This window comes from Lipotes vexillifer, unplaced genomic scaffold (assembly GCF_000442215.2).
Source record: "Lipotes vexillifer unplaced genomic scaffold, Lipotes_vexillifer_v1.1 scaffold1312, whole genome shotgun sequence".
In the NCBI taxonomy this organism is placed as follows: domain Eukaryota; kingdom Metazoa; phylum Chordata; class Mammalia; order Artiodactyla; family Lipotidae; genus Lipotes; species Lipotes vexillifer.
This window is the reverse complement of record NW_006786207.1, coordinates 481,429-506,577: the sequence shown is the minus strand read 5'-3', so window position 1 is coordinate 506,577 and position 25,149 is coordinate 481,429. Positions and strand designations below refer to the sequence as shown.

Genomic DNA, 25,149 nt, shown 5'->3' with positions numbered 1-25,149 from the left:
TTCCTGTAGAGCTTGTCCAAGTAGAAGTAACATCCAAGGGAGTCAGTGGTCCAAGAACCTTCCATGTGGTAGATCCAGGCTGACACTCTGACTGAAAGTGGCTGGGAAGGGAAAAGGGATGCAGGAAAGGAAAAGGGATGCAGGAAGGACCGGTATGTATTGGAGCTGGGGTGGGTGTAGGCACAGAATATAGGTGCCAGGAGAGATAGGAACTAGAAGTCTAGAAGGAAAATCTGTAGCTTCCAAAGGCAAAGGCAGACCCTATTCATTACATGTAGACCTGTCGTTGGCACAGATTCAGCTTAGAAGACTTTTGCTCTGAGCGCTGAATGCACCCAGAGACACAAAGACTTGTAGGCTGCCCAGGCCAAAAAATGGATTCTGATGACAGCAGGACAAGAGGCAGAGGTACAGGCCTAGTACCGCATACTGCTTCCAAGTAAAGAAAAAGACAAACAGAGGGACAGGTTGTTAAAATAATTTATTCTAGCATCAAGGCTTTAGTTGAATTAAGTCATGCCCATAAAAATTGCAAATCTTTGTGAAGAAATGCCCTACCTCCACTTAGCTGCAGTGGAGCTGCAACATTTATAACTCCTTGGATGTGACTGCATACACATGTGCCTTTGTATACATATGGGGGCATATCCCAGGCTCTTAAAATAGATGCATGCCAATAAGCTTCCCAAAGTGTGACTTCTGTTGCCCCAAGTGTGTGTGTGACTCCTTTTCTCTCGCACCTACCCGCTGGAGTTTGCAAACCCCATCCATGTGTACAGATGGCATTGTGGAACCTTGTGTGTCATCTGAAGCTTTTTCTTCTGATAATGTTGTGTCCAAGTGGGATTTAAAGTCTACAATGGATTTACCAGACCCAGAACTGGCCCTCTCCCCAGAATGTGCTGGCACAAGCATTACTGAGGGCTTCTCCCCCAGACGTAAGGATTTGGTGGCCTTTGTGTTTCTGGTCTGGAAGGCAAGATCAAAAGATCGTTCCTGACTCTGGGGGATATATCTTTTTACCAGCTAGTAGGAAAATGTAATTTTTGTCTGTGCAGGCCTAGCCGTGAGTTAGGGGACCTGTCTCTTTCCAAGCCTCTCCTCTCTGCCCTCCCTCCACTCACATCAAGACACCCCAAGTGCTTACTCTCTCTCCTGATCAAATCTGCTCACAGAAGGGTTTGCTGTAGATCGTTTCACTGTCCTCCTTACACAAGTGCAGCCTTGGAGAGGAGTGTCACTCACCCTGTCTGACCATAGTGTCCTCATCTGCGAAAAGGGAAAGGGTTGGAGATAATATTTCTAAGATACATTTCAGCTCTAACGTTATTTAATTCAGTTTACATCTTAGTATGGGTTCAGGTCAATATATAACCTCTCCTGGGTTTTATATATACTTCAAATATAATCTGTCACTGTGGCATGAAAGGTTTTCTTCTTGGCTAAAGGGATTTAAGGTGTGAGCCTCAGCCCTCCATCCGCTGGCCTGGGAATAGCTTGCAGCTGCCAGGATGTGAGGGAGCGTGTGGCTGTATTTATGGGGCTCATCATCAGAGGCCTGGGGACTTCTTGCTCTTTACTTGTTTGACTATCTTCCAGGCTCTGGACTTCTTGAGGACAACCTGGGTCTAAGTTATCTTTGTTTGCCAAAGTTTAGCCCAACGTTGGTGTGGACTAGATGCTCAACAGCTCTTAGGTTGGGGAAGTGATTGAACACATTAGCTGGCCACCCCCTGCAGCCAGGCAGGCCTGCCCTGTGGTCAGGGGTTGTGCTGTGTCCTGCCTGTCCTGTCAGCTGGAGCACCAGCTGTTTCTAGCTCCTCTCCCCATCCAGCTGTCTTATAGGGGCTGGAGACAGCTGTCGCCTAGGGTGTCTGTCCCAGGCCACCTGGTCCTAGTTGTGTCATGGAGGGTTCTGAGGGGGGAAGGGCAGGGCGAACTATGGGAACTCTGAGCCCTCCCACCAGGTCCGGTTACTCCCACACTGTCTCACTTCACTCCCACAAAGAACCGTGCTCCCTCTGTCCTCAGGCTTGCCATCTGCCTCTGAGCCTTGTGCATATCCAGCCATCTGCTAGTGGGGGCACATGCCTGCTGCATGACTTGGGGCCATGGTTTGGCTCAGCTGCAATCTTGCTTAGTCTCCTTCTACAGGAGTCTCTTTACAACACACCAGCTCTGGGTCCTCGCCTTGTTCCCTGTCCCAGCCACACCAAACCTGAGCTCCCCTTCCCTTTTCCACCTGTGTATCTGCTACTGAGATCCCATGAGTCCGTCCCACTCCACCTTCGGCGACGCATGTCAAGCCCTGTTTTGTGTGCTGTGCCACATACAGCTCTTCGTTCGTTCTCCAAACCAAGCCTGGTGAGGTAGGTATTCCTTCCTCCTCTAACTGATGGGGCCTGGAGAGGGCCCATCACTTGCCTTATGTAGTTACATAAAACCAGGTAGTGACTGTGGTGTGGGTTTCATACCTGGTCTCCAGAGCCAACACTTTGCCCTCCACACCTCGTCCCTGGTTCTGGCTGGGAAAACAAGACCACAGAGAGCTGATAGAGCTTTGCGCTCTGGTTGTCTTTCCCTCGGGTCCCAACATTTTTGGCTTAAGCTGCGCCGTGGTCTCACCCAGGCATACACACACTTGTCCAATAGCTGGACAAGGTCAGGACACAGTCTGTGCCCGTGGAACAGCCTTTCTGCACATGCCCATTGCACCGGTCTGCACATCTGCTTGTGTTGTCCCTCCATATGGCTCGTTAAAGCTGTCCTCTGACCAACTGTGCTGCCCAGTGCTGACTGCCAGCTGTACCCTCAATTCCACCTACATCCAGTTCCCCTTTTCCCAGGGACTTGCCGACTTTCTCCCCTCTGGCACCTGTGCATCTGACTGTGGTCAGCACAGGACACCTGTGCCCAACTGGCAATGCGGGCTTGCACTCAGTTGGTACCCTCCAATGCCCTACTACATGCCCCCAGCACGTGGCACTTGTTCTGTGAATACCTCTCAGTTCCTTGGCTCTGCCTACCCCAAGGACCATGACACAGTTCCCACATCTTTAACTGCCCTCACTGGCTGTATCCTGCCTTCTGTCTGAGCCCTCTATCTACCTGCGCTTCTTGCCTCCTGCTTTCCCTCCTCACAGCACCAGGATCCTTGGCAGGGACCACGTGGTGTGCTCACCCCTGGCAGACAGGCACCCCTCCCACTTCCTCCGCCACGTTGCCAGTGCCATGCACAAGCCAAGTTGCACACACCGTATATGTCACAGTTGCAGCTGTCCCAGAGGGGAAGAGCCAGAGGCATGAGGTCATGGAGTTCACCCTTCTCCCGGGGCAGGATCGAGAGTGTCTTGTGTGGGCACCATCCCCGGTGCCTCCTGAGATGTACCCCACAAAAGGCCCTTGGTGTGAGGAAGGCAGAGCCCCAGGGAGGAGTGGGGAGCCCTGCAAGGCCAGCACGCCTGGAGAAGAGGTGGCTGCTGCTCTGCCGCCCTGGGGGACATCGGCTGGCTTGGCCCAGCAGGCCGATGGGGTGATGCCACCACCAGCCTGGTGTTTATTCAGGTGGCTGGCGGGCTTTGCTGTTCCCATGAGGGGAATAAAGAATATTGCTCCTCCGGGGTCTCAGGGCCAGGCCTGTCTCAAACCCTCCTCTGTGGAAACTCAGAATAATAGCTCCTCACTAAAAGCAGAAAGGGTATTGGCATTTCTAAATCAATGAGAGGGGAGCCTTCCAGGGGCCTAGAAAAACCAAACTCTGGAGGGCAGGGGCTAAACCTGTGGGGTTGCCCCTTTGCCTCACAGCGAGTGCAAGGACCAATGCTGACTCTTTTGAGGTGTTCAGGAATTGGGTGGGATCTTGTTTTAGGCTACTTAGGCCAAACCATTGGGTCCACCCAGAGAGGGGTCCTAGGGCCATGGCTGGGCAGCAGTTGTGGACATGCCTCAGTCTCCACCTTAGACAAGTGTCGTGGATCTTGCCGATGAGCTAGAATCTGCATCTGTCACATCACTCTGACTTGCTTTCCTTCATTGCACTTTTCACTAGTTGATGTTTTCTTGTTTATTTATTGTTTACTTCCCCTCATGGAGGGTAGTCTTCATCAGAACAGGATCCTTGCTGGCCTGGCTTACCCTCAGTGCCCAGGGCTCAACTCACGAGTGCATTAATGAAGAGATACTATATCGAACCCCTGAACCTTCTGGGGCTTCATTACCTGTCACAGGATGTGAGAGTTACAGGAGAAGATGCACAGGTGCAGCTCTTAGCAAGTGCTTATAGATGTACAGAAACGCTTGAATCCCACTCAGCCACCAGAAACTTTTCCTGTCGGCCCCAGAAAGAACCTGGTTCCTGTAAGACAGTCTTTCTCACACATTTGGGCCCCCTTTCCATTAGCTTTACCCCAAGCTTCCTACATTTAAGACCGTGCTCCCCAAACTTTAATGTGTATGCAGATTGCCTGGACATCTTGTTAAAATGCAGATTCTGATTCAGCGGGTCTGGGTCAGGTTGGAGCTTCTCCATTTTAACAAGCTCCTGAGTGACGGAGTGATGCCTATGCTGCTGGTCTCTTTGAGTAGCAAGGATTTATGGGAATCCAACATTTTTATATCTCTCTGTATATGCATATCCTATTGTATATCCTGAAACCAAACTGACAGTGTTCACTGGCCCCTGTGATGTGCTCAGTGCTGCTTGAGAGCTGACTGAGTGCCAGGAACCTCTCCTGGTGTTCTTAGTGATCCAGCAAGTGAACTGAAAAAGCAGGGGCCAAGAGGCTGGGTGCTGGATTCAGTTCCGCCACTTTTACAAATGATCATGGGAAAAATCACATCCTTACTCTGGGCCTCAGTTTCCTCATTTGTGAAATGAAGGGTTAGGCTTGAGTTCTGGGGTCCATTCCAGCTGTAACATTCTATGAAAAATAACAACCACTTAGTATGTCCCATGCACTTTCACATATAGTTTAACTCATTTAATCCTCATAACAACCCACAGGGCAAGTGCTAGTATTAACCCCATTTTACACATGGGCAAAACGAAGCACAGGGAGCTTAAGTAATTTGCCCAAGATAACAGATCTAGCAGTAGCACCATTGAGATGTAAACCAGATGGTTTCCTCCAGAATCCACGCTCTTAACCACTGTACTTGGCTGACCCTGATAACACTTATCAGGAATGACTGCACCCCCAGTAAAACCACTTATTCTGGGTATTCGTGAAACAAGACCTCTTCTCAAGGGCTTTAGCTCTCATAGTTGATTCTGTGCAGTTTAGAGAGGTTGGCTTGGCCTTAGCCCCACAGACACATTGAGCCTTTCCAGTGCTCAAAATCTGGCGTGCACTGAAGTGCTGTAAGAATAGCATGGCCAGTGGTCTAGAGCCTGGTTAGTTATAACAATCACGTCGTGGGCTCCTTTGGGCAGCCCACGTAGGGCCACTGGAGCCTCAGTGTCTGGGTGTCACCATCTTCCTACACACCCCCTAACTCTGAGCCACCGTGGCTTCCCTCTGGGACATGAGTAGCATCTTACCAGGCTGCAGACCGTGCCCGGCAATGTCTGAGCTTTTGCACCTCTCATGTCTGTCTGTCAAAGAAAGATGAAAAGTAAATTCATCTTCTATTCTTCCATGGTTACTTCCTCTATCGCCCTCATAAACAGGGCTCAAAGGAGAACATCACATTTAAAAATTCAGATGCTCATGGAAACCTAGGAATGGGGGCCAACGCTGGACAATGTTAGATCTCAGTGCAGTAAACTTCTCTAAGAATAGCTAGAGGAGAAAGGATACCTCTAAGCCTGTTGACAGCTGTCCAAGATTCAAATCCCAGTCAGCTTCATCTTCTCCAGGATGCTGCCTCTCATGCCTCTAGTCCACTCCGTCCCTTTGAACCCATGTTGGGCACTTACAGAACCTGACATGGTTGGTCATCTTTCTGCAGTGTGGACCCTGTCTCCCCCATCACAGTTGTCCTCCCACCGCACCTGCCTCCGTCCCAGGACAAGAACCCCAGGGGAATTAGAGGCTTTCTTTCTGCCATACTGTACCCTAGACACACAGGAGTTACTCACCAGTGTTGGTTGACTGAAATGTAGCTTTAGTCCTCTCTGGTATGAACTACGTCTGGAATATGCCTAATTTGCCAAGGCATTTAGGGAAACATTTTATGTGTGAATAGGAAAGTTTAAAGCCAGCCTATCAATTTCCTATATAGATGATGCTTTTAAAGTGCTGGGGAGCCATAAGAAGAGAATGAGATATTGCCATTTGCAGCAACATGGATGGACCTAGAGAATATCATTCTAAGTGAAGTAAGTCAGACAGAGAAAGATAAATATGATATCATATCACTTATATGTGTAATCTAAAAATAATACAAAGGAATCTATATATAAAACAGAAACAGACTCACAGACATATTAAACAAACTTATGTTTACCCAAGGGGCAAGGGAGGGGGATAAATTAGGAATACGGTATTAACAGATGCAAACTACTATACATGAGGTAGATAAGCAATAAAGATTTACTGTATAGCACAGGGAACTCTATTCAATATCTTGTAATAACCTATAATGGAAAATAATGTAAAAAATGTATACGTGTGTGTGTGTGTGTGTGTATATATATATATATATATATATATATATATATATATATATATAACTGAATCACTTTGCTGTAGACCTGAAACTAACACAATATTGTAAATCAACTATATCTCAGTTGAAAAAAAGACTTTTAAAAAGTGCTGGGGAGGGCTTCCCTGGTGGCACAGTGGTTGAGAGTCTGCCTGCCAATGCAGGGGACGCGGGTTCGTGCCCCGGTCCGGGAAGATCCCACATGCCACGGAGCGGCTGGGCTCATGAGCCATGGCCGCTGAGCCTGCGCGTCCAGAGCCTGTGCTCTGCAACGGGAGAGGCCAGAGCAGTGAGAGGCCCGCGTACTGCAAAAAAAAAAAAAAAAAAAAAGCGCTGGGGAATAGTTTGTGCTCATTAGAAGAGCATATTATGTAGATTTCTTTGGCCACCTCTTTTAAAATTGCTCAGAAAATCTTTCATTAACTGAGCCACTGGTTCACATGTGTAGAGGTGCAAGCAAATGGAATTTTTCTGTAATGTTACTCGTCACTGGATAAGAGCGTACTGTGAACAAAGGGTGGATAAATAACAGGTGTCCCAGTAGCCCAGGGACATGGCAGTGTTATTATTAGGAAAGCCGTGGTGGTATTGGGAAGCATTTCCAGCAGAGGACGTACCGGAGCCAAGCTGCCCTGGAAATGCCACCTGGGACCGAGCTCCGGTCTTCAGCACAGGGCCGGACACACTCGAGGGCCCCAGTTGTTTCTGGCTGATTTCTCAGCCTGTCTGTTGAGTCTCTGTGCTCTAAGCAGAAGCTGGCTGCCAGCTCCCTCCTGTTTGTCTTCACAGCACTTTAAAGGACTCTCTTTTTAAATTTTTCTCTCTTCTTAGGAAGTTTCTAAAAATCTCACCAAGGAAAATGAACAAATCAAAGAGGACGTGAAAGAAATTCGAGCTGAGATGAGCAAGCGAGGCAAAGGGAACAGCTCCAGTAACATCCTAGACAGCATGCCGGACATCCGCTCGGCCTTGCAGAGGGACACGGCTGCAGCCTACACCCACCCCGAGGTACAACCCAGCCTACAACAGACCCCCAGAAAGCATACTTCCAGCACCTCCCATGTGCATAGAGCTTGCAGGCTTCAGTCCTTCCATGGGCATATGCTCTCGTTTCATCTACACAACAGTTCTGTAGGTCTGATGCAGCAGGGGTTGACCCCATTGTACTTAATTAACGTTGAAGCCCAGAGAGGTTCAGTGAGTACTGAAGCCAGGACTCAAATCTGGGTCTTTGAAGTTTCAGGCCCCATTCTTTCTATTACACTCCATCCTGCCTCTTGGAGTACCACGTCTTTCATCATCATACCATGTGGTCTTCACCAACAGCTCTGGAAGGCAGGCTGGGGCAGAGATCCATATCCTCACTTTGCAGATGAGAAAACAGATCCAGGAATGCTCACAGTCTCCCCTGCTCAGCTGGGAAGTGGTGACAGGGGTCTCGCACCTCTATCTCTTCCCCCTCAGTATTGTCTGGAACAGAGTCACCTGTGCAATGAAATGAAACACTATCTAATGTGACTTGAGTGATGCCAAAGGACCTATTTGCTTAAAAATACCTCCTCATTTGATACCTGTTTCTTTTGGCTCTAGTTACTAAGTTATGTGTACGTGCTAATATTCAATAGTTACGTGTGTTATTTTATTTAATGTATTGGACTATCTTGTAAATTGATGCCTGAAAAACAGGAGCTAACCCCCCAAAAGTGGAGGAGGAAACGGGTAAATTCTGGCATCAGGACTTGAAGAGTGTGGATGCTATTAGCAAGGCAGGTCTGGATGAAGCATCGTAAGAGGGGTCCCTGGCAACCACGGGATAGCAGCAGTTAAGAGGGGTTTTGCTCACTTTTACTGGGCCAAGGGTTGATGGTGGACGGCAGAGCGTGGATTCCAGGTGAACCGTTGGGGGATCCCCTCAGCCTGGGGCAGGCGGGCAGGGTGTGGGTGAAGCAGGGCCTGGGACACAGACTGTCAGAGCCCCTGAGCTGTTGTATGTGCTGTGACATTGAAAAGGGCTGGGAAGCATTGCTACGAAGGATCCTGTTGCCTGGGTCATTAAGAATTGGGGTAAGAAAGGAAGTAAGACTGACTAGGCATGTGGGCTTGGAACTCTTGAGCAAAGAAACTCCCCAAAGTGGCGCCAAGCAGACAGCAGCTTTGGTTTTGGGGAACCTTGGGCTCATGTGTTCCGAAGGCAGGAGAGCAGGCAGATTAGGACTTTGGAGGCAAGAAGCCCTGAAGAGAGTATGGTGCCTGCACCCTGCCCCATTGGTAACTCAAAATAAAACCAATTCCAACCCAGAAAATAAGTACAAGGAAGGCCAGTTTTCTGGCTTAGCCCATGATGACTACTTTGATGGGGTTTTTTGGGAAATATCATATTCCCTCAAAAATTATTTTTATTCTCATTTTTGGGTGTCCCCGACATGCCAGCTACTGAGTGTGTGTTTAGTCTGCTTGGTGGGTCATCCCTGAGCAGGTCTGAGCTTGTAAACCAAAGAGCCAGAAGACATTTGGGCTGGAAGGGAAATCGGAGGCACCCTCGCATCACACCTGGGGCCCTGCGGCTCCCATCGCAGCCCGTATGGCATCCTCTGCTGGCCCAGCAGCCCAGCAGAGTTAGGCGCTTCCTGTACTCTCTGGCTTCCAATTTCCCAGTCGGCTGAGCTTGAGAATTCCATCTGTTGTCTTGATGACACGTTATGTGGTATGTTCAGGAACCCAGCTCAGATTTTCCTGAAGGCAAATCAACCACACCAAACTCTTTTTCTCCTTGCTCAGCAAAACTTTCTCCCTCCTGAAATCCCCATTCACACACTGTGGAAGTTAGCACAATCCACCCAAACCAGGGGGGTGTGGGCAGAGCCAGGGCCAGGGTGGGACTGGAAAGGGGGGAAGTGGTGAAGGAGGCAAGGCTAGCCTCTCCCCTTGCATCCATCTGTCTCTTTAGTGAACCTCATGCTGAAAAAGGGGGTGAGTGGGGTGTCTGGGTTTGGCTGTTATTTTCAGGGTTCTTACAGATGATGTCAGGGTTTCTTGGAACGGTGAATGGCACTTTGTTGGAGGCCTCTTTCCAGGAAGGTCCTTGCCTGGAGGGTTGGCAGGGGGCTCTGGGGCGTAGGTTGGGAGTGGAGAGGGCAGGGTGGGATTGGGAAAATTGGGACACCAGCAGTTGAAGTCATACAACAGTTTAACAGAGAGAGGAAATCAAAGCTTGCAGGGGCCACTGCCTCCCAGTGCAGCCAGCGAATCCAAGGAAATTATATGTTCTCTGGCAGAGGCTGTCCGTGGTCTTGCGCCATCTTCTTGGCTGGGAGAAGGAACTGCAGTTCCCGCTGGTCCCTAAGAGCTTGGATTAAAGACAGTTCCTGGGGTTTGCCACGAAGAAATGACAACTTGCTTTTGCAATGCAGAGGGAAACCAGAGTCTGGCAATTAGATGGCCCGCGGCGTCTGAGTCAAGGGCTGGGGCCTCTCGTCAGCCTCCCAGGCAGCTCTTTCCTATGAGAAATGAGGGATCCCCAAGTCTGCTGGGCACTAGCCAGACCATGGCCCTCAGGACTTGGGGATGTAGACAAGTTTTTGGATGGCAGATGAGTTAGTCCTGTGGTCACAGCTGAGGACAATGTGGCTTTAATGTAAGGTAGAGCACAGGCTCTGAAGGCAGGCAGCCCTGGGCCTATTTAATAGCCGAATGACTTAATAAGTGCCCCTCTCAGCCACTTAATTGACTGACCTTCAACCAAGTTGCTAAATGACTCTGAGCCTCTCCTTCCTCATCTGTAAAATGTGGATAATAATATCTACCTTGCCCCATCATTTTAAGGGTTGAATATAATATAAAGGGACATGTCTGGCCATAATAGGTGCTCTGTAAAACGTCATCAGCACCAGCTGAGTATTCCCTGCGCTTCTGATGGCGGTCACCTCACCAGCAAAGAATGGGAAGTGAGAGAGGGGCAGGTAGCAGGAGTAGGGGCTGCCCGGGGCACAAATCTGCCTGTCTCTTCTGGGCAGCACTCTGGCCTCAGTCAGGGGAGGCTGGCAGAAAGAGTTTCCTGTCTTCCAGGAGTCGGTCAGCTCAGGGGAGCAAGGAACACATATTCAGGAACTTCCATGTCTGCTGTGCCATCTGGATAAACTCTCTTGTCGCGGGAAAACCAGTACAGACTTGGGGTTTGGTTGGCAATGAGGACTCTAGGTTTTCTCCAGGCCAGATTTTGAAGGTCAAAACAAGAGCCTGATTTGCTTCTTCCTGTGCAAAGTGAAAAAGTTGGCCGTGATAGCTGGATCCCTGCCAGCTAATGTTCAGTGAACCTGAAGGTCCTGCTCTGCCCCTCAGGACACTGGGCATCAAGGGACAGAGGTTTTGTTTCCAAGTGGACTCTGCTCTCTGGGTGGATTTCACCAAGGATTTAAGGGAGCTTGCCCACCTCCTCATGGTGAAAAGGGGGAGCTTTTATGGCTTAGATAGCTACAGGGAGCAACCCCTTCATCATTCAGCCATTGGAGACCTCATGAGAGCAGCGCTGGGCCACTCCCACTTAGGTCGCTGCATGCTTTACTGGTGGAGCCACTGCCCCTCAGGAGCTGGACCCCCTGTCCAGTGGCTCTGACTTTCAGCACAGGCCCAGTGCCCAAGGCCCTCTGCTTTCAAAGGTGGGCAATTGTGATCCTTTGGGTGAGGGGACATGACTAGATGGACCAAGGAAGGACCCAGAGACTGTGCCACACTGTGGACACAAGAGCTCAGTCCCAGGCAGCAGCTCTTTGGAGGACAAGGGTGGTCCTTCCATGTGACCAGAACCATCACAGAGGACTTCTGTGGTACCATCAAGATGCCCAGGTCCTCAGCTACCTACTTTAAAGCATCATTTGATTTGACAAAAATCCCAGTGCTAGTCACAAATGTAGATGGTTGCTTGGGATTTGTTATGATTCAGAAATTCAATTTAACAGGCATTTACTCAGGGGAATTAAAGATGAACAAGAGGTGGTCTCTGCTGTTCCAGTTGCTCAGTCAACAGAGGCAACATCCTTAAATAATGCCTGTGGAAGGCAGGCTGAGAAAGGTGTTACAATAGAAGTACAGACTTGTATCCATTAGGAGTTGTGTTCGGCTTTGAGTAAGAGACCGAAATACAGTGCATTAAACAATAGAGCGGTTGGTTGTTCTTTCAGGTAGAAGAGCTCTGGAGGCAGGTGGCCCAGGGCTGATATAGTCAGCTGCAAGATGTCATGAGTGATGTCCATCCTCAAAACCCCCTCATGATCACAAGATGACTGCTTAGCTCCGGCCATCCTGTCCATGTTCTCCTGGCCAGAGAAATGAGGAAGAGTGCAAAAGATGCCTTCCAGCTGAGTCAGCCCCAAGTCTTAAGAAACTTTTCCAAAAGCTCTTCTCACCAACTTCTACTTATACCCTACCAACCAGAACTTAGTCCCATGACCACTCCCACAGAACCAGTTTCTCATTAAGTCAGGAACAAGGAGACAGGGGATTTGGGTAGTCACTTGGAAGTCTCTGCCACAAAGTGCAAAGTGATGATTGGGAAAGAAAGATTAATTCTGAATGAAAAGGTCTGGGAGTATTTCCTTGGGGTCCTGAGATTTTAGCCAGGCCTTGAAAAATGGGTTGATTTCAAGAAATAGCTATATGGGGGGCGGGGGAAGAGAATGGCCTTCCAGACAGAGAAAACAGTCTGAGCAAAGACCCAGAAGCTCAGGAGAGCCAAGAAGTTCAGGAGTCAACCAAGTGCCTGGAATACCGGGGGTGTCGGCGCTGGAGGGTGGAGCCAAGTCGATTTGAGTTCTTAGTGCCAGGCCAAGGACTTTGGACTTTATTCTGGATTCGTTAGGGAGGGCTTGGGGCAGTTTGTTCTAACAGCATAAGTAAAAGCAGTTATGATTCATCCTGAGGTATGCAGCTTGGTCCTCAGCCTTCATGTCCCAGCCACATGGACCTCACTAGAAACAACTGATACCAGATCTAAGTCACCCAGCATCCCCAGACCAGAGCTGAGAGGACAACTGCACTCTCTGAGAAGTATAGCATGGAGGTTAGAGACAGAGTCTGGAGCCAGACTGCCTGGGTTCAAATCCTGCCTCTACCACTTATCTGCTGTGGCACCTTGGGCAATTTACATAACTTCTCTGTGCCTCAATTTCCCAGTCTGTAAATGGAAATGATTAAAACTGGTTCCTACCTCATAGGGCTGATGAGAAGATGAACAATGCCTGGCTCTTAGGAAGTGCTTTTAGGATTAGCTGTTGTTATTAGTATGGCCTTGGCTCCAGCATTGTCTCTGCCTGACCACTGCCCCTCTGACCAGTGACCTGACCTTCCCTTGTGTCCCCTCTGAGGAGCAGTATGAAGAGAGGTTTCTGCAGGAAGAAACCGTGTCCCAGCAGATCAACTCCATCAAGCTCCTGCAGACGCGGCCACTGGCTCCACCAGAGGTGGTGAAGCCTCAGCGGCCCCTGCAGAGGCAGGTCCACCTGAGGGGCCGGCCGGCCTCCAAGCCCACCGTCATTCGGGGCATCACCTACTACAAAGCCAAGGACCCTGAGGAGGAGAATGACATCGAAGAGCATCGTGAGTTGGGGTCAGCAGGGCCGCCCCCCGAGAGGCAGGGCAAGGGACAGAGTCACCACTTGGACCCTGTGGAGGTGCACTTCCCGTGAGACACACACCCTTTTTGCAGTTTGATTACTACCGTGGCCCCGCAGAGCCAGCTCGGTTACCTGAGAATTCCCTGCAGTTACAAACTATCCAGAGTTCTTATGGCCTTTCCTCACAACTTGCTGAGCGCCCTGGGGCAAGTCACTTGCCTTCTCTGGGCTTGCAGAGGACCACAAGGCAGAACATGTCTGAGCCAGAAGGGACTTCAGTGCCCTGGCGTCCAGCCCTCCCCATTCACAGATGAGGACCCTGAGGCATAGAGGCGAATGACTCACTCACAGCCACACAGTGGGCTTCTCCCACCTGTTCCTTCTCCAGGGGCCCTGGGCTTCCTGACTGAGACCCCAGCACATGCTGGACCCCTTTTATCTCTGTGCCTCTAATTTTTTCACAGAAAAAAGATATTCCCTTTCACCTCATCTTTATCTTGTTTCCCTAACACTTCCTTTTCCTGTGCTTCTCCCTGCCACCGGCCCCTCCTTTTTCTTCTGTCTCTCCCTGCCCAGCACCCCAGGAGGCCCCACTCTTCCTCTGTCCCCACTCTGCCAGAGCGAATGCCAGTTCCTCCCATCAGGTCCTGCTCAGCAGCCTCCTGACTCATGCACCTGCTCTGCCTCTGCCTCCTTACAGTTTCTGCTCACCCAGTCGCTGGCATAATCATTTTCCCATTTTTAACTGTTTGTAGCCTTTTTAAATTATTAATTTGTGGGAGTTACCTGGTGGTCTAGTGGTTAGGATTCGGCGCTTTCACTGCCGTGGCCCGGGTTCAGCCCCTGGTCCAGGAACTGAGATCCCACAAGCTGCGCAGCGTGGCCAAAATAAATAAATAATTGGTTTGTGGGGTTTTTATATTCTGGAACAAGTCCTCTGTCAGTCATACATACTGCAGATATTTTCTTCCTGCCCGTGGCTTGTATTTTCAGTTCCTTAATGGTGTTTCTGATGAGCGATAAAATCCAATTGACCAATTATGTCTTTTGTGGTTAGACCTCTTTGTGTCCTTCCTAAGAAATCTCTGCCTCTCATATTCCTTCTCTGCTCAAAACCCTGCAGACTGCCCCATTTCACTTGGAATAAAAACTGAAGTCCAGGGCTTCCCTGGGTGGCACAGTGGTTGAGAGTCTGCCTGCCGATGCAGGGGACACGGCTTCGTGCCCCGGTCCGGGAAGATCCCACATGCCGCGGAGCGGCTGGGCCCGTGAGCCATGGCCACTGAGCCTGCGCATCCGGAGCCTGTGCTCCACAACGGGAGAGGCCACAACAGTGAGAGGCCCGCGTACCGCAAAAACAAAACAAAACAAAACAAACTGAAGTCCAAACACAACAGCCAAACGCCACATGACTTGGCTCCCGTGTTCTCTCTGACCTCTGTCCGCCTCAGTGCTCCTCAGCCTCGGCAGACACGTTCTGGCCCCAGGACCTTTGCACTGCTGCTATTCCCCCCTAGTATACTCTTCCCCTGATAGCTGCTTGGCTAACTCCCTCACTCCTTCAAGCCTCTGCTCATGTCTCCATCACACTGAGTCCCATCTTGAGTACTTTATCCATTACTGCAAGTTTCTCTTCCCTTCCCTTCTCCTCACACCCTACTATTTTTCATAGCACCTTCAAATGTACAATCTATGTATTGTTTGGTGTCTCCACCACTAGATAGAAGCTTTGCGAGGGCAGGATCTTTTTTTGCTCATTGTTCTTGTGCATGCTCCATAGATACCTACTGAATGAATGACTAACTTCCTCCCAGGTTTCGTAGCCCATGGCTGTGCGTCCTCTAGGTGGCCCCTGGGTCGCAGGTGGAAGATAGCAGTAGACTATTCAGAGAAACCCTCGAGGAAATGCTTCCATCTGTGCTCCTTTTCACCTGCTTCTTCTAAATCCCACCTGGGCTCTATCTCTAAATCAGGGCATCATGTTGAGGAAAGAAACCCTCATTAATCTGCCACATACCACATGCCCCCAGTTCCTCTCCCCCAGTCACAAATGCACCTGTGTTTGTTTCCCAGAAGACGAGTTTTTCAGCGGTGAACATGGAATGGATTTGCTGATTGAAGATCAGCTTCTGAGACACAACCACCTGCTGACCAGTGCTACCCGGAGGCCAGTAGCCACCCGTCACAATGCTGCTGTGACAACTGATGCTGGCACTCAGACCACAGCCCTGCTTTCTGCACAGCCGCAGGCCTCGACCTCAGCTGCCAGCATCCCTGACCCTACTCTCTCTGCCTCAGTTGAAAAATTCTCAACACCACTCCAGACCACCTCAGTGTTTCCCGATCCCACAGGGGAGGCAGTCCTTAAACCTTTTACTCAGGTACCAGCCACGACCGTGGCCCACACAGCCACCCAGCGACCTCCAGCCTCAGCGCCTCCATCAGTGGCTCCCGAGGATGCATTTGTAGAGGCTACACACACAGCCTCGGTGCCTCCCCCGCCAGTCAGGACAGACTCACTGGGGAAAGATGCCACTGCTGGGCAGGGCACAGCCCCCCTTAGCCCCACCCTGAGCCCCGAGGAAGAAGATGACATACGGAATGTCATAGGTGAGTTCATTCTACCTGGCTTGGGTCTCCTGCTCAAGTGGAGGGCAGAGCCTGGAAATGGCTTGAAAGGAGAGGGAGGATTCAGATGGTCCAACTGCTTCATAAAGAAAGGCAAGTGGAATTAGGCCTTGGCCGATGATCAGTTTTAACATCTAGGGTCTATGTATTCAAAATGTGCCGGTGATAGGAGTGGGAAACATCTTTCTAAAATATAAGTAAATTGGGGCTTCCCTGGTGGCACAGTGGTTGAGAGTCCGCCTGCCAATGCAGGGGACACGGGTTCGTGCCCTGGTCCGGGAGGATCCCACATGCCGCGGAGTGGCTGGGCCCGTGAGCCATGGCCGCTGAGCCTGCGCGTCCGGAGCCTGTGCTCTGCAATGGGAGAGGCCACAACAGTGAGAGGCCCACGTACCACAAAATAAATAAAATAAAATAAAATATAAGTAAATTAATGCAGCCAAGATCTCAGCTTCATTAATAAATTTTATAAACATTTGTCAAGTGCTGGTGTACTAGGCTTTGTGATGGGTATTGGGTATTTGGTTATTTAATGATGGCTAATTTTTCTGCAGTATGTTTACCAGGCCATGAACTAACAATAGATTCTTTTTTTTTTTTTTTTGGCCACACCGTGTGGCATGTGGGATCTTAGTTCCCTGACAAAGGATCGAACCCTTGCCCCCTGCAGGGGAAGCTCGGAGTCTTAACCACTAGACTGCCAGGGAAGTCCCAACAATAGATTCTTATGTGGGCAGAGGGATCCCAGAATAATAAGAATGGAAACAGGGGAATAACCAGTGCAGTGGGCACCAGGGGAAAATCTCATGAGCTCTCAGCCTTAGAAAGCATGGAAACACTGTGGCATCATGTGATAAATGGTGTAACAGAGGAATGGAGAAACAGAGACATGAAAGAGGGATCAGCAGCTTGGCCTGGCTGCTAAGAAGGCTGGGGAAGCTTTGCTAAGGAGATATCCTTTGAACTGGGTTTTGAAGGATGAACAGGAGTTTTCTTTTTATTTATTTATTTATTTATTTATTTATGGCTGTGTTGGGTCTTCGTTTCTGTGCAAGGGCTTTCTCTAGTTGCGGTGAGCGGGGGCCACTCTTCATCGCAGTGCGTGGGCCTCTCACTGTCGCGGCCTCTCTTGTTGCGGAGCACAAGCTCCAGACGCACAGGCTCGCTAGCTGTGGCTCACGGGCCTAGTTGCTCCATGGCATGTGGGATCCTCCCAGACCAGGGCTCGATCCCGTGTCCCCTGCATTGGCAGGCAGATTCTCAACCACTGCACCACCAGGGAAGCCCAAACAGGAGTTTTCTAAGTAGAGAAGTCTTCTGAGTGTTAGGTCTAAAGGAGCAGGGTATGTTCCAGAAGCACACAGAATACAGCCCTGTTCTGTGCCTGGGAGCTCCGTGTCCGCAAGATGACTCTGAGAACAGTAAACTGTGAGAGTGTGTGTGTGTGATGTCGGGGGGCAGTGGTGGGGGCGAGGAACAACTAGAAAAGGAAATGAGACCTGGCTACACAGGTCTCTTCCAACAACAACTAAACCAAACGTTCACTATATCACCATCCATAGTGATTGAGAAATAACACCATTGAATAATTTCATTAAAAATATACTTGATTTGACAGAAGACGTGATTTGCCTTATACCTGTCTTTCCCTTCTTCCCATTTTCTGCTCCCTTGGCAGCCTCTTTCCTAATTCCTCCTCAGAATAAGGTGCCAGCTACACCAGACAGATGGCGGAAGGAGCACCTGCCAGGAGCCAAACACTTTGTTATAGCCTGGTCTCTGCCGCTGACAGCTGTGTGACCTTGGCCAAATCTCTGCCCGTCTATGGATCTCAGAAATTAGAAATTTGCTAAAGACTGTTTTCTCCATTATATTCTGTGATTTTCTGCAGTAAGTTTATCAGGCCATGGTATAGCAAGGGATTCCTATTGGGTGAAAAATCCCAGAATAATGGCAAGGAAATAACCAAATGGACCCCAGGGCAAAATCTCATGAACCTTGGCCTGGAGGAGGCTAAGCAAGAAGACAGTTCTTGAGCCACAGAGGTCGGGGTGGGAGGAGAGAATGTTTTCTTTTCCTTTCTTTTGCTTCCATGACGGGAGCAAGCTGACCGTAGAGTAGAAAATGTCCATTCCTCACTGCATGGATAAACAATTCTGAAGCTGCGGGTCCTGCTCAATTTCTGTAGAATGCCCCAGGGTCTGAGCAGAGGTTCCCAGTTCCAAACTGGCTCTGGGCAGCCTTGACCATACTCATGGGCCCAGCACTCCATCTCCTCTTCTGCCATGGGAATGAGCTCCCCGGGGAGCCCCCATACCACCACCAATTGGGTAGGAGGGATGGTTCCTCCAGAAACTTAGCTGCCCGCCGCCATCCCTCCACAGGTGGATAGAATACTAACAGTGAAGACAGGCTACAGGTATCTCTGCACGCCTTGTATGTCCTCAGTGATGGTGTTTGCCAGCCTGGAAGCCTCTTCCCTTGGCGACTTCCTAGCCAGGGGTGGAATTCTCCACTGTCTCCACAATCCACCTGCCTACCCTGGGTGTTGCCACCAGTGGGTTTTTCTGGTGTAACTCCCGACATGCACCTTTCTGGGGTTCTTAGGACGCCACCTCCTCCATTAGCCTGACTGAGATGCTGATGCCCATACAGGAGAAACCCTGTGTCCTAGCCGCTATTTACCTGGTGGTAGGAATGGGAGACAGGGATACATTTTCTCTTGTTGTTCAATATTCTGTTCAACCAGAATAACATCGTCACAGAGGATGTAAGCTTCTGCTTAAAGACTGGCCTCTAGGATTTTTCAGAAGAGCTGGGTTTTTTTTTTAATTTTTATTTTATATTGGACTATAGTTGATTAACAATGTTGTGTTAGTTTCAGGTGTACAGCAAAGTGATTTCATTAAACATATACATGTATCTATCCTTTTTCAAATTCTTTTCCCATTTAGGTTATTACAGGATATTGAGCAGAGTTCCCTCTGCTATACTGTAGGTCCTTGTTGGTTATCTATTTTATTTTATTTTTTAGTTTTTTTATTTTTTACATCTTTATTGGAGTATAATTGCTTTACAATGGTGTGTTAGTTTCTGCTTTATAACAAAGTGAATCAGTTATACATACATATGTTCCCATATCTGTTCCCTCTTGCATCTCCCTCCCTCCCACCCTCCCTATCCCACCCCTCTAGGCGGTCACAAACCACCTAACTGATCTCCTTGTGCTATGTGGCTGCTTCCCACTAGCTATCTGTTTTACGTTTGGTAGTATATATATGTCCATGCCACTCTCTCACTTTGTCAGAGCTTACCCTTCCCCCTCCCCATATCCTCAAGTCCATTCTCTAGTAGGTCTCTGTCTTTATTCCCGTCTTACCCCTAGGTTCTTCATGACATTTTTTTTTTTTGCTTAGATTCCATATACATGTGTTAGCATACGGTATTTGTCTTTCTCTTTCTGACTTACTTCACTCTGTATGACAGACTCTAGGTCCATCCACCTCACTACAAATAACTCAATTTCGTTTCTTTTTATGGCTGAGTAACATTCCATTGTATGTATGTGCCCCATCTGCTTTATCCATTCATCCGATGATGGACACTTAGGTTGTTTCCATCTCCTGGCTATTGTAAATAGAGCTGCAATGAACATTTTGGTCCATGACTCTTTTTGAATTATGGTTTTCTCAGGGTATATGCCCAGTAGTGGGATTGCTGGGTCATATGGTAGTTCTATTTGTAGTTTTTTAAGGAACCTCCATACTGTTCTCCATAGTGGCTGTACCAATTCACATTCCCACCAGCAGTGCAAGAGTGTTCCCTTTTCTCCACACCCTCTCCAGCATTTATTGTTTCTAGATTTTTTGATGATGGCCATTCTGACTGGTGTGAGATGATATCTCATTGTAGGTTTTTTGGGTTTTTTTGTTTGTTTGTTTGTTTGTTTGTTTGTTTTGCGCTATGCAGGCCTCTCACTGTTGTGGCCTCTCCTGTTGCGGAGCACAGGCTCCGGACGTGCAGGCTCAGCGGCCATGGCTCATGGGCCTAGCCACTCCACGGCATGTGGGATCTTCCCGCACTGGGGCACGAACCCGCCTCCCCTGCATCGGCAGGCGGACTCAACCACTGTGCCACCGGGGAAGCCCTCATTGTAGTTTTGATTTGCATTTCTCTAATGATTAATGACGTTGAGCATTCTTTCATCTGTTTGTTGGTAATCTATATATCTTCTTTGGAGAAATGTCTATTTAAGTCTTCTGCCCATTTTTGGATTGGGTTGTTTGTTTTTTTGTTATTGAGCTGCATGAGCTGCTTGTAAATTTTGGAGATTAATCCTTTGTCAGTTGCTTCATTTGCAAATATTTTCTCCCATTCTGAGGGTTGTCTTTTGGTCTTGTTTATGGTTTCCTTTGCTGTGCAAAAGCTTTGAAGTTTCATTAGGTCCCATTTGTTTATTTTTGTTTTTATTTCCAGTTTTCTAGGAGGTGGGTCAAAAAGGATCTTGCTGTGATTTATGTCATAGAGTGTTCTGCCTATGTTTTCCTCTAAGAGTTTGATAGTTTCTGGCCTAACATTTAGGTCTTTAGTCCATTTTCAGCTTATTTTTGTGTATGGTGTTAGGGAGTGATCTAATCTCATACTTTTACATGTACCTGTCCAGTTTTCCCAGCACCACTTATTGAAGAGGCTGTCCTTTCTCCACTGTACATTCCTGCCACCTTTATCAAAGATAAGGTGACCATATGTGCATGGGTTTATCTCTGGGCTTTCTATCCTATTCCATTGATCTATCTTTCTGTTTTTGTGCCAGTACCATACTGTCTTGATTACTGTAGCTTTGTAGTATAGTCTGAAGTCAGGCAGCCTGATTCCTCCAGCTCCATTTTTTGTTCTCAAGATGATTGCTTTGGCTATTCAGGGTCTTTTGTGTTTCCATACAAATTGTGAAGTTTTTTCTAGTTCTGTGAAAAATGCCAATGGTAGTTTGATAGGGATTGCATTGAATCTGTAGATTGCTTTGGGTAGTAGAGTCCTTTTCACAATGTTGAATATTCCAATCCAAGAACATGGCATATCTCTCCATCTATTTGTATCATCTTTAATTTCTTTCATCAGTGTCTTATAATTTTCTGCATACAGGTCTTTTGTCTCCTTAGGTAGGTTTATTCCTACATATTTTATTCTTTTTGTTGCAGTGGTAAATGGGAGTGTTTTCTTGATTTCACTCTCAGATTTTTCATCATTAGTGTATAGGAATGCCAGAGATTTCTGTGCATTAATTTTGTATCCTGCAACTTTACCAAATTCATTGATTAGCTCTAGTAGTTTTCTGGTAGCATCTTTAGGATTCTCTATGTATAGTATCATGTCATCTGCAAACAGTGACAGCTTTACTTCTTCTTTTCCGATTTGGATTCCCTTTATTTCCTTTTCTTCTCTGATTGCTGTGGCTAAAACTTCCAAAACTATGTTGAATAAGAGTGGTGAGAGTGGGCAACCTTGTCTTGTTCCTGATCTTAGTGGAAATGCTTTCAGTTTTTCCCCATGAGGACGATGTTGGTTGTGGGTTTGTCATATATGGTTATGTATTTTAAATATGGCAGTGTTTACACGTCAATCCCAAACTCCCAATTTATCCCTCCCCCAACCCTTCCCCCCTGATAACCATAAGTTCATTCTCTGTGAGTCTGTTTCTATTTTGTAAATAAGTTCATTTGTATCCTTTTTTTTTTTTTTTAGATTCCACATATAAGCGATATCATATGATATTTGTCTTTCTCTGTCTGACTTATTTCACTTGGCATGATAATCTCCAGGTTCATCCATGTTGCTGCAGATGGCATCATTTCATTCTTTTTAGTGGCTGAGTAATATTCCATTGTCTATACATACCACATCTTCTTTATCCATTCATCTGTCTTACACAGAGGATGTAAGCTTCTGCTTACATACTGGTGTGTGGGATTTTTCAAAAGAGTTGAAGTTCTTGCCTTTTATGTCTAGTGCAGAAAAAAACCACAGGGACGTGGACACAGATATAAGTGCTTCTTCAAATACCAAGGGATGAGAAGAGGGGGTGGCACAGAGAGAAGGGTGGCTGTTTAGGCAATGTGGAGTCTTGGCAAGTTTTTTCAGGAATCACTTTTAATCATGTATCACTGTCAAGTGCTTCTCTCAGGCTGCTGTTAGTGTGGATGGGATTTCTTTTCTGGAACCTTCTCTGCAGACTTTCTGCCTGCCTATGCCTGGCCGAGTAGGACTACATGTAGTCATCATTTAAATAAAAATCATTTGGCTGAAATCAACACAGACCACTGATTTGTTGCCTGTGAAATGTTGCTTGCTGTTTACTGAGACTGGCAATTTTGACTTTGAGCTGTCTGAGTGCTTTTAAATGGGGCTGCTTTTAAAAGGAACATCCTATCCCATGGTTTCTAAACCTGGTTTTGTAATACTCTAAAAGGTCCACCATTTTCCTCAGGGGAATTGTCAAACTCTCAGAAAAATTCCCAAAACAAGCAAATTGGAATTAACTTTTGGCCAAAGCATAGTAGCTCTAGGACAGGAGAGGGAAAATGCTGTCAGTGATGGGAGCCGGGGCTCGGGAAGGGAAGGGACGGGATGGGACAGGAGCAGTCACCATCCTCAGTGTCTGGGAGAGGTCTGCTCAGCCTACCGCAGAGGAAGAGGACACTTGTGCCACATTGCCAAGGCTTTGCAGAGTCCCATACTTCAAGGACTGTAACTCCTGTTGCACGTTTTAGGAGAGGCTGCTTTGGGGCGGGGGTTGGGAGTGGAAAGGAGCAGACAAAGAGGACGGTCAGGATGACAGCACTACCAGAGAGCCTGCCTCATGGTCGAACCTAGGCCATATGATTGGCTAAAGACTGTCTCCTTCACAAAGTAAACCACCTTAACAATCCCCGAGGCCTGGCCAGCCACTGGCTGTGGGCCTGGTCTGAGGCAGCCTGGTGCTGACATGGGCAGGGGCAGGGCTAGCCAGATCCTCCACGGCACCCAGCCTCGGTACCAAGAAGTGTCCCAGTTGGCTGCCCTGAGTCACTTGACAGGCAGCTTTCCCGACCCCCAACTCCACAGACACACTCTGCTCTCAGTCTCTTTGCTGGGGCACCTCACCAGCCCCCTGAAACCATGAGGAACTTCAGTCAGAACACAGAGGCCGCTGGCCCTAGAAACAAGGCGAGAAAGTGGAGACGTTCCTTGTAAATGGATAAGGAATAAAGTCTGTGCCTCTCTACAAGGATGAAGCATCCGCTCCTAATTCACTCAGCCTCACGCCGTGCTGGCTGTGAAGCGGGGTGAGCTCTGGTTACATCTGCAGAGGGGTCACCGTGAGGGGGATATGGGCGACTAAAGTGGCCAGGGCTGGCAAGTGGCAAGGTATGCAGTCCAGTGGAGACTGTCTTTGGTTCTGAGGGTGGAGGTGGAGCTCCATTTCCGAGTGTGGTCCCCAGGGCAGAGCTGACAGCATGAGCTTGTGCGGGCATGGGGGGTGGGAGGTCAGGGGGATTAAAGAACGCCCATCATCCTGGCATACACAGGGAGACATAAGGGAGAGGAGCCTGCTGATGAAGGGAGTGGGACGTTGGGACTTATATCTAAAAGTGGTACAGAAGGTTCTAAGCCGGGGGACTATATTCAGATCTGTCAATTTAAGGAAAGTACTGGGTGCTGATGATGTGCAGGTTCTGTAGGTGTTGGTCGTGCAAAGGCAGATGAGGCAGCATCCCTGACCTGGAGTTGCCACAAGCTTGAATATGAGACACATAAACACCATTTCAGCTGAGGGTGGTGAGTGAATGCATAGGGTGCTTTGGGGTCAGAGACACTCTCTTCTGAAAAAAGAAGCTGACCTAGCTGTCTTGAGGGATGAGGAAAAAACAGCCAGGAAGGAAGGTAGCACTGCAGTGAGAAGGACCAGAGCCGCAAGAGTCCCAGGAGTGAACCAGTTTGGTCAGGACCAGCTATGCATTTTGTATAGCCCAGGGCAAAATGAAAACATAGAGCCCGTCGTTCAAAGAGCAGGAGAAAAGTGCCATTGAAGGTAGTCAGTATAAAGCTGTTTCCTTTCTTCTCTGGCCTCTCTCACTTGGTTCTTTTCTTTGGATTTCATGCGATTGTAAGTAAAGGAATATTAAAAACTTGAGGGCTTCCCTGGTGGCGCAGTGGTTGAGAGTCCGCCTGCCGATGCGGGGGACGCAGGTGCGTGCCCCGGTCCGGGAGGATCCCGCGTGCCGCAGGGCGGCTGGGCCCGTGGGCCATGGCCGCTGGGCCTGCGCGGCTGCAGCGGTGAGAGGCCCGCGTACCGCGAAAAAGAAAAAAATAAGAAAAAAACTTGAATAGCATGAATTTTATCATATTGTGCACTGCCAGTTTTCAATGCAAAGGTCAGATTATTTGACTCATGTGGAATGCACCAAAATGACAGTTGGTATTTCATGGCTCCTGTATTCGTATGCATTTTGTGCCTAGCAGACCAGTGGAAACACAGAAAACTTAACTCATCTGTTTCCGTTTCACTTCTTAATATGAGTACACTTTACCAGCTTTTGTACACTCCCTACTTTTGGCTTACTAAGGACGACTAAAAAGAAAAGGAGCTATGAGTTGCCCTATCTTTCCCTTTTCTAGGTCATTTTCAGCATGATTAGTTGGCTAATATGAGGAAATGACACAAGTAAGAAAGAATATGATAGGGTTATTTGGTTATTTATGTTTCTTAGAATACCACTGCCTTCTTTCTGCGTTCAAAACAAGTTCTGTTTCAAATGGAAATTGTGGCCTCTGGGGCTATGGGGCCGCACTTACTCAGTCACAGGGACAACACACCTGCCTTGTCTTCACTCTGAGTCTCGCTGGACTCCCACGCGCAGTGGGTCCACCTGTGTTCACTGGGCATAGCAAATGCTGCAGAGGTGGAGGGAAAGGGCAGAGAGATGAAGAGGTGGGAGACAGCGACAAATGGGCGTGTGGTGGAGGAGAGGGGGACATCAGGGAGGACCACAAGGCTCGTGGCTTGGTTAACGGTGTGCCATGCCTTTCTCCAGGACCGGAAGTACAGGAGGAACAGTCTGTGAATTGAAGCAGATGAATTCCATTTTTTTTTTTTTTTTGTTGCTTGGGGTTTTGGTGGTATATCTAAGAAGCCACTGCCTAATCCAGAGTCACAAAGATCCACTCCTATGTTTTCTTCTAAGAGTTTTATAGTTTTAGTGTGTATATTTAAGTATTTGATCCATTT

The 25,149-nt window shown here is 48.3% G+C and overlaps 1 protein-coding gene across 2 annotated transcripts in view; it reads left to right on the top strand.

Annotated features, from left to right (window-relative positions):
* The window catches only part of OLFML2B (olfactomedin like 2B), a 41,776-nt gene that overhangs the window by 10,857 nt on the left and 5,770 nt on the right, over positions 1-25,149 (top strand). The window contains exons 4-6 of one of the 2 annotated variants that reach the window (XM_007458418.1): positions 7,480-7,656; positions 13,014-13,239; positions 15,330-15,866. In XM_007458418.1, coding sequence (XP_007458480.1) covers positions 7,480-7,656; positions 13,014-13,239; positions 15,330-15,866 — 940 coding nt within the window. Of the gene's footprint in view, positions 1-7,479; positions 7,657-13,010; positions 13,240-15,329; positions 15,867-25,149 lie in introns of both variants that reach the window. The other variant, XM_007458417.1, reaches the window with a different exon arrangement.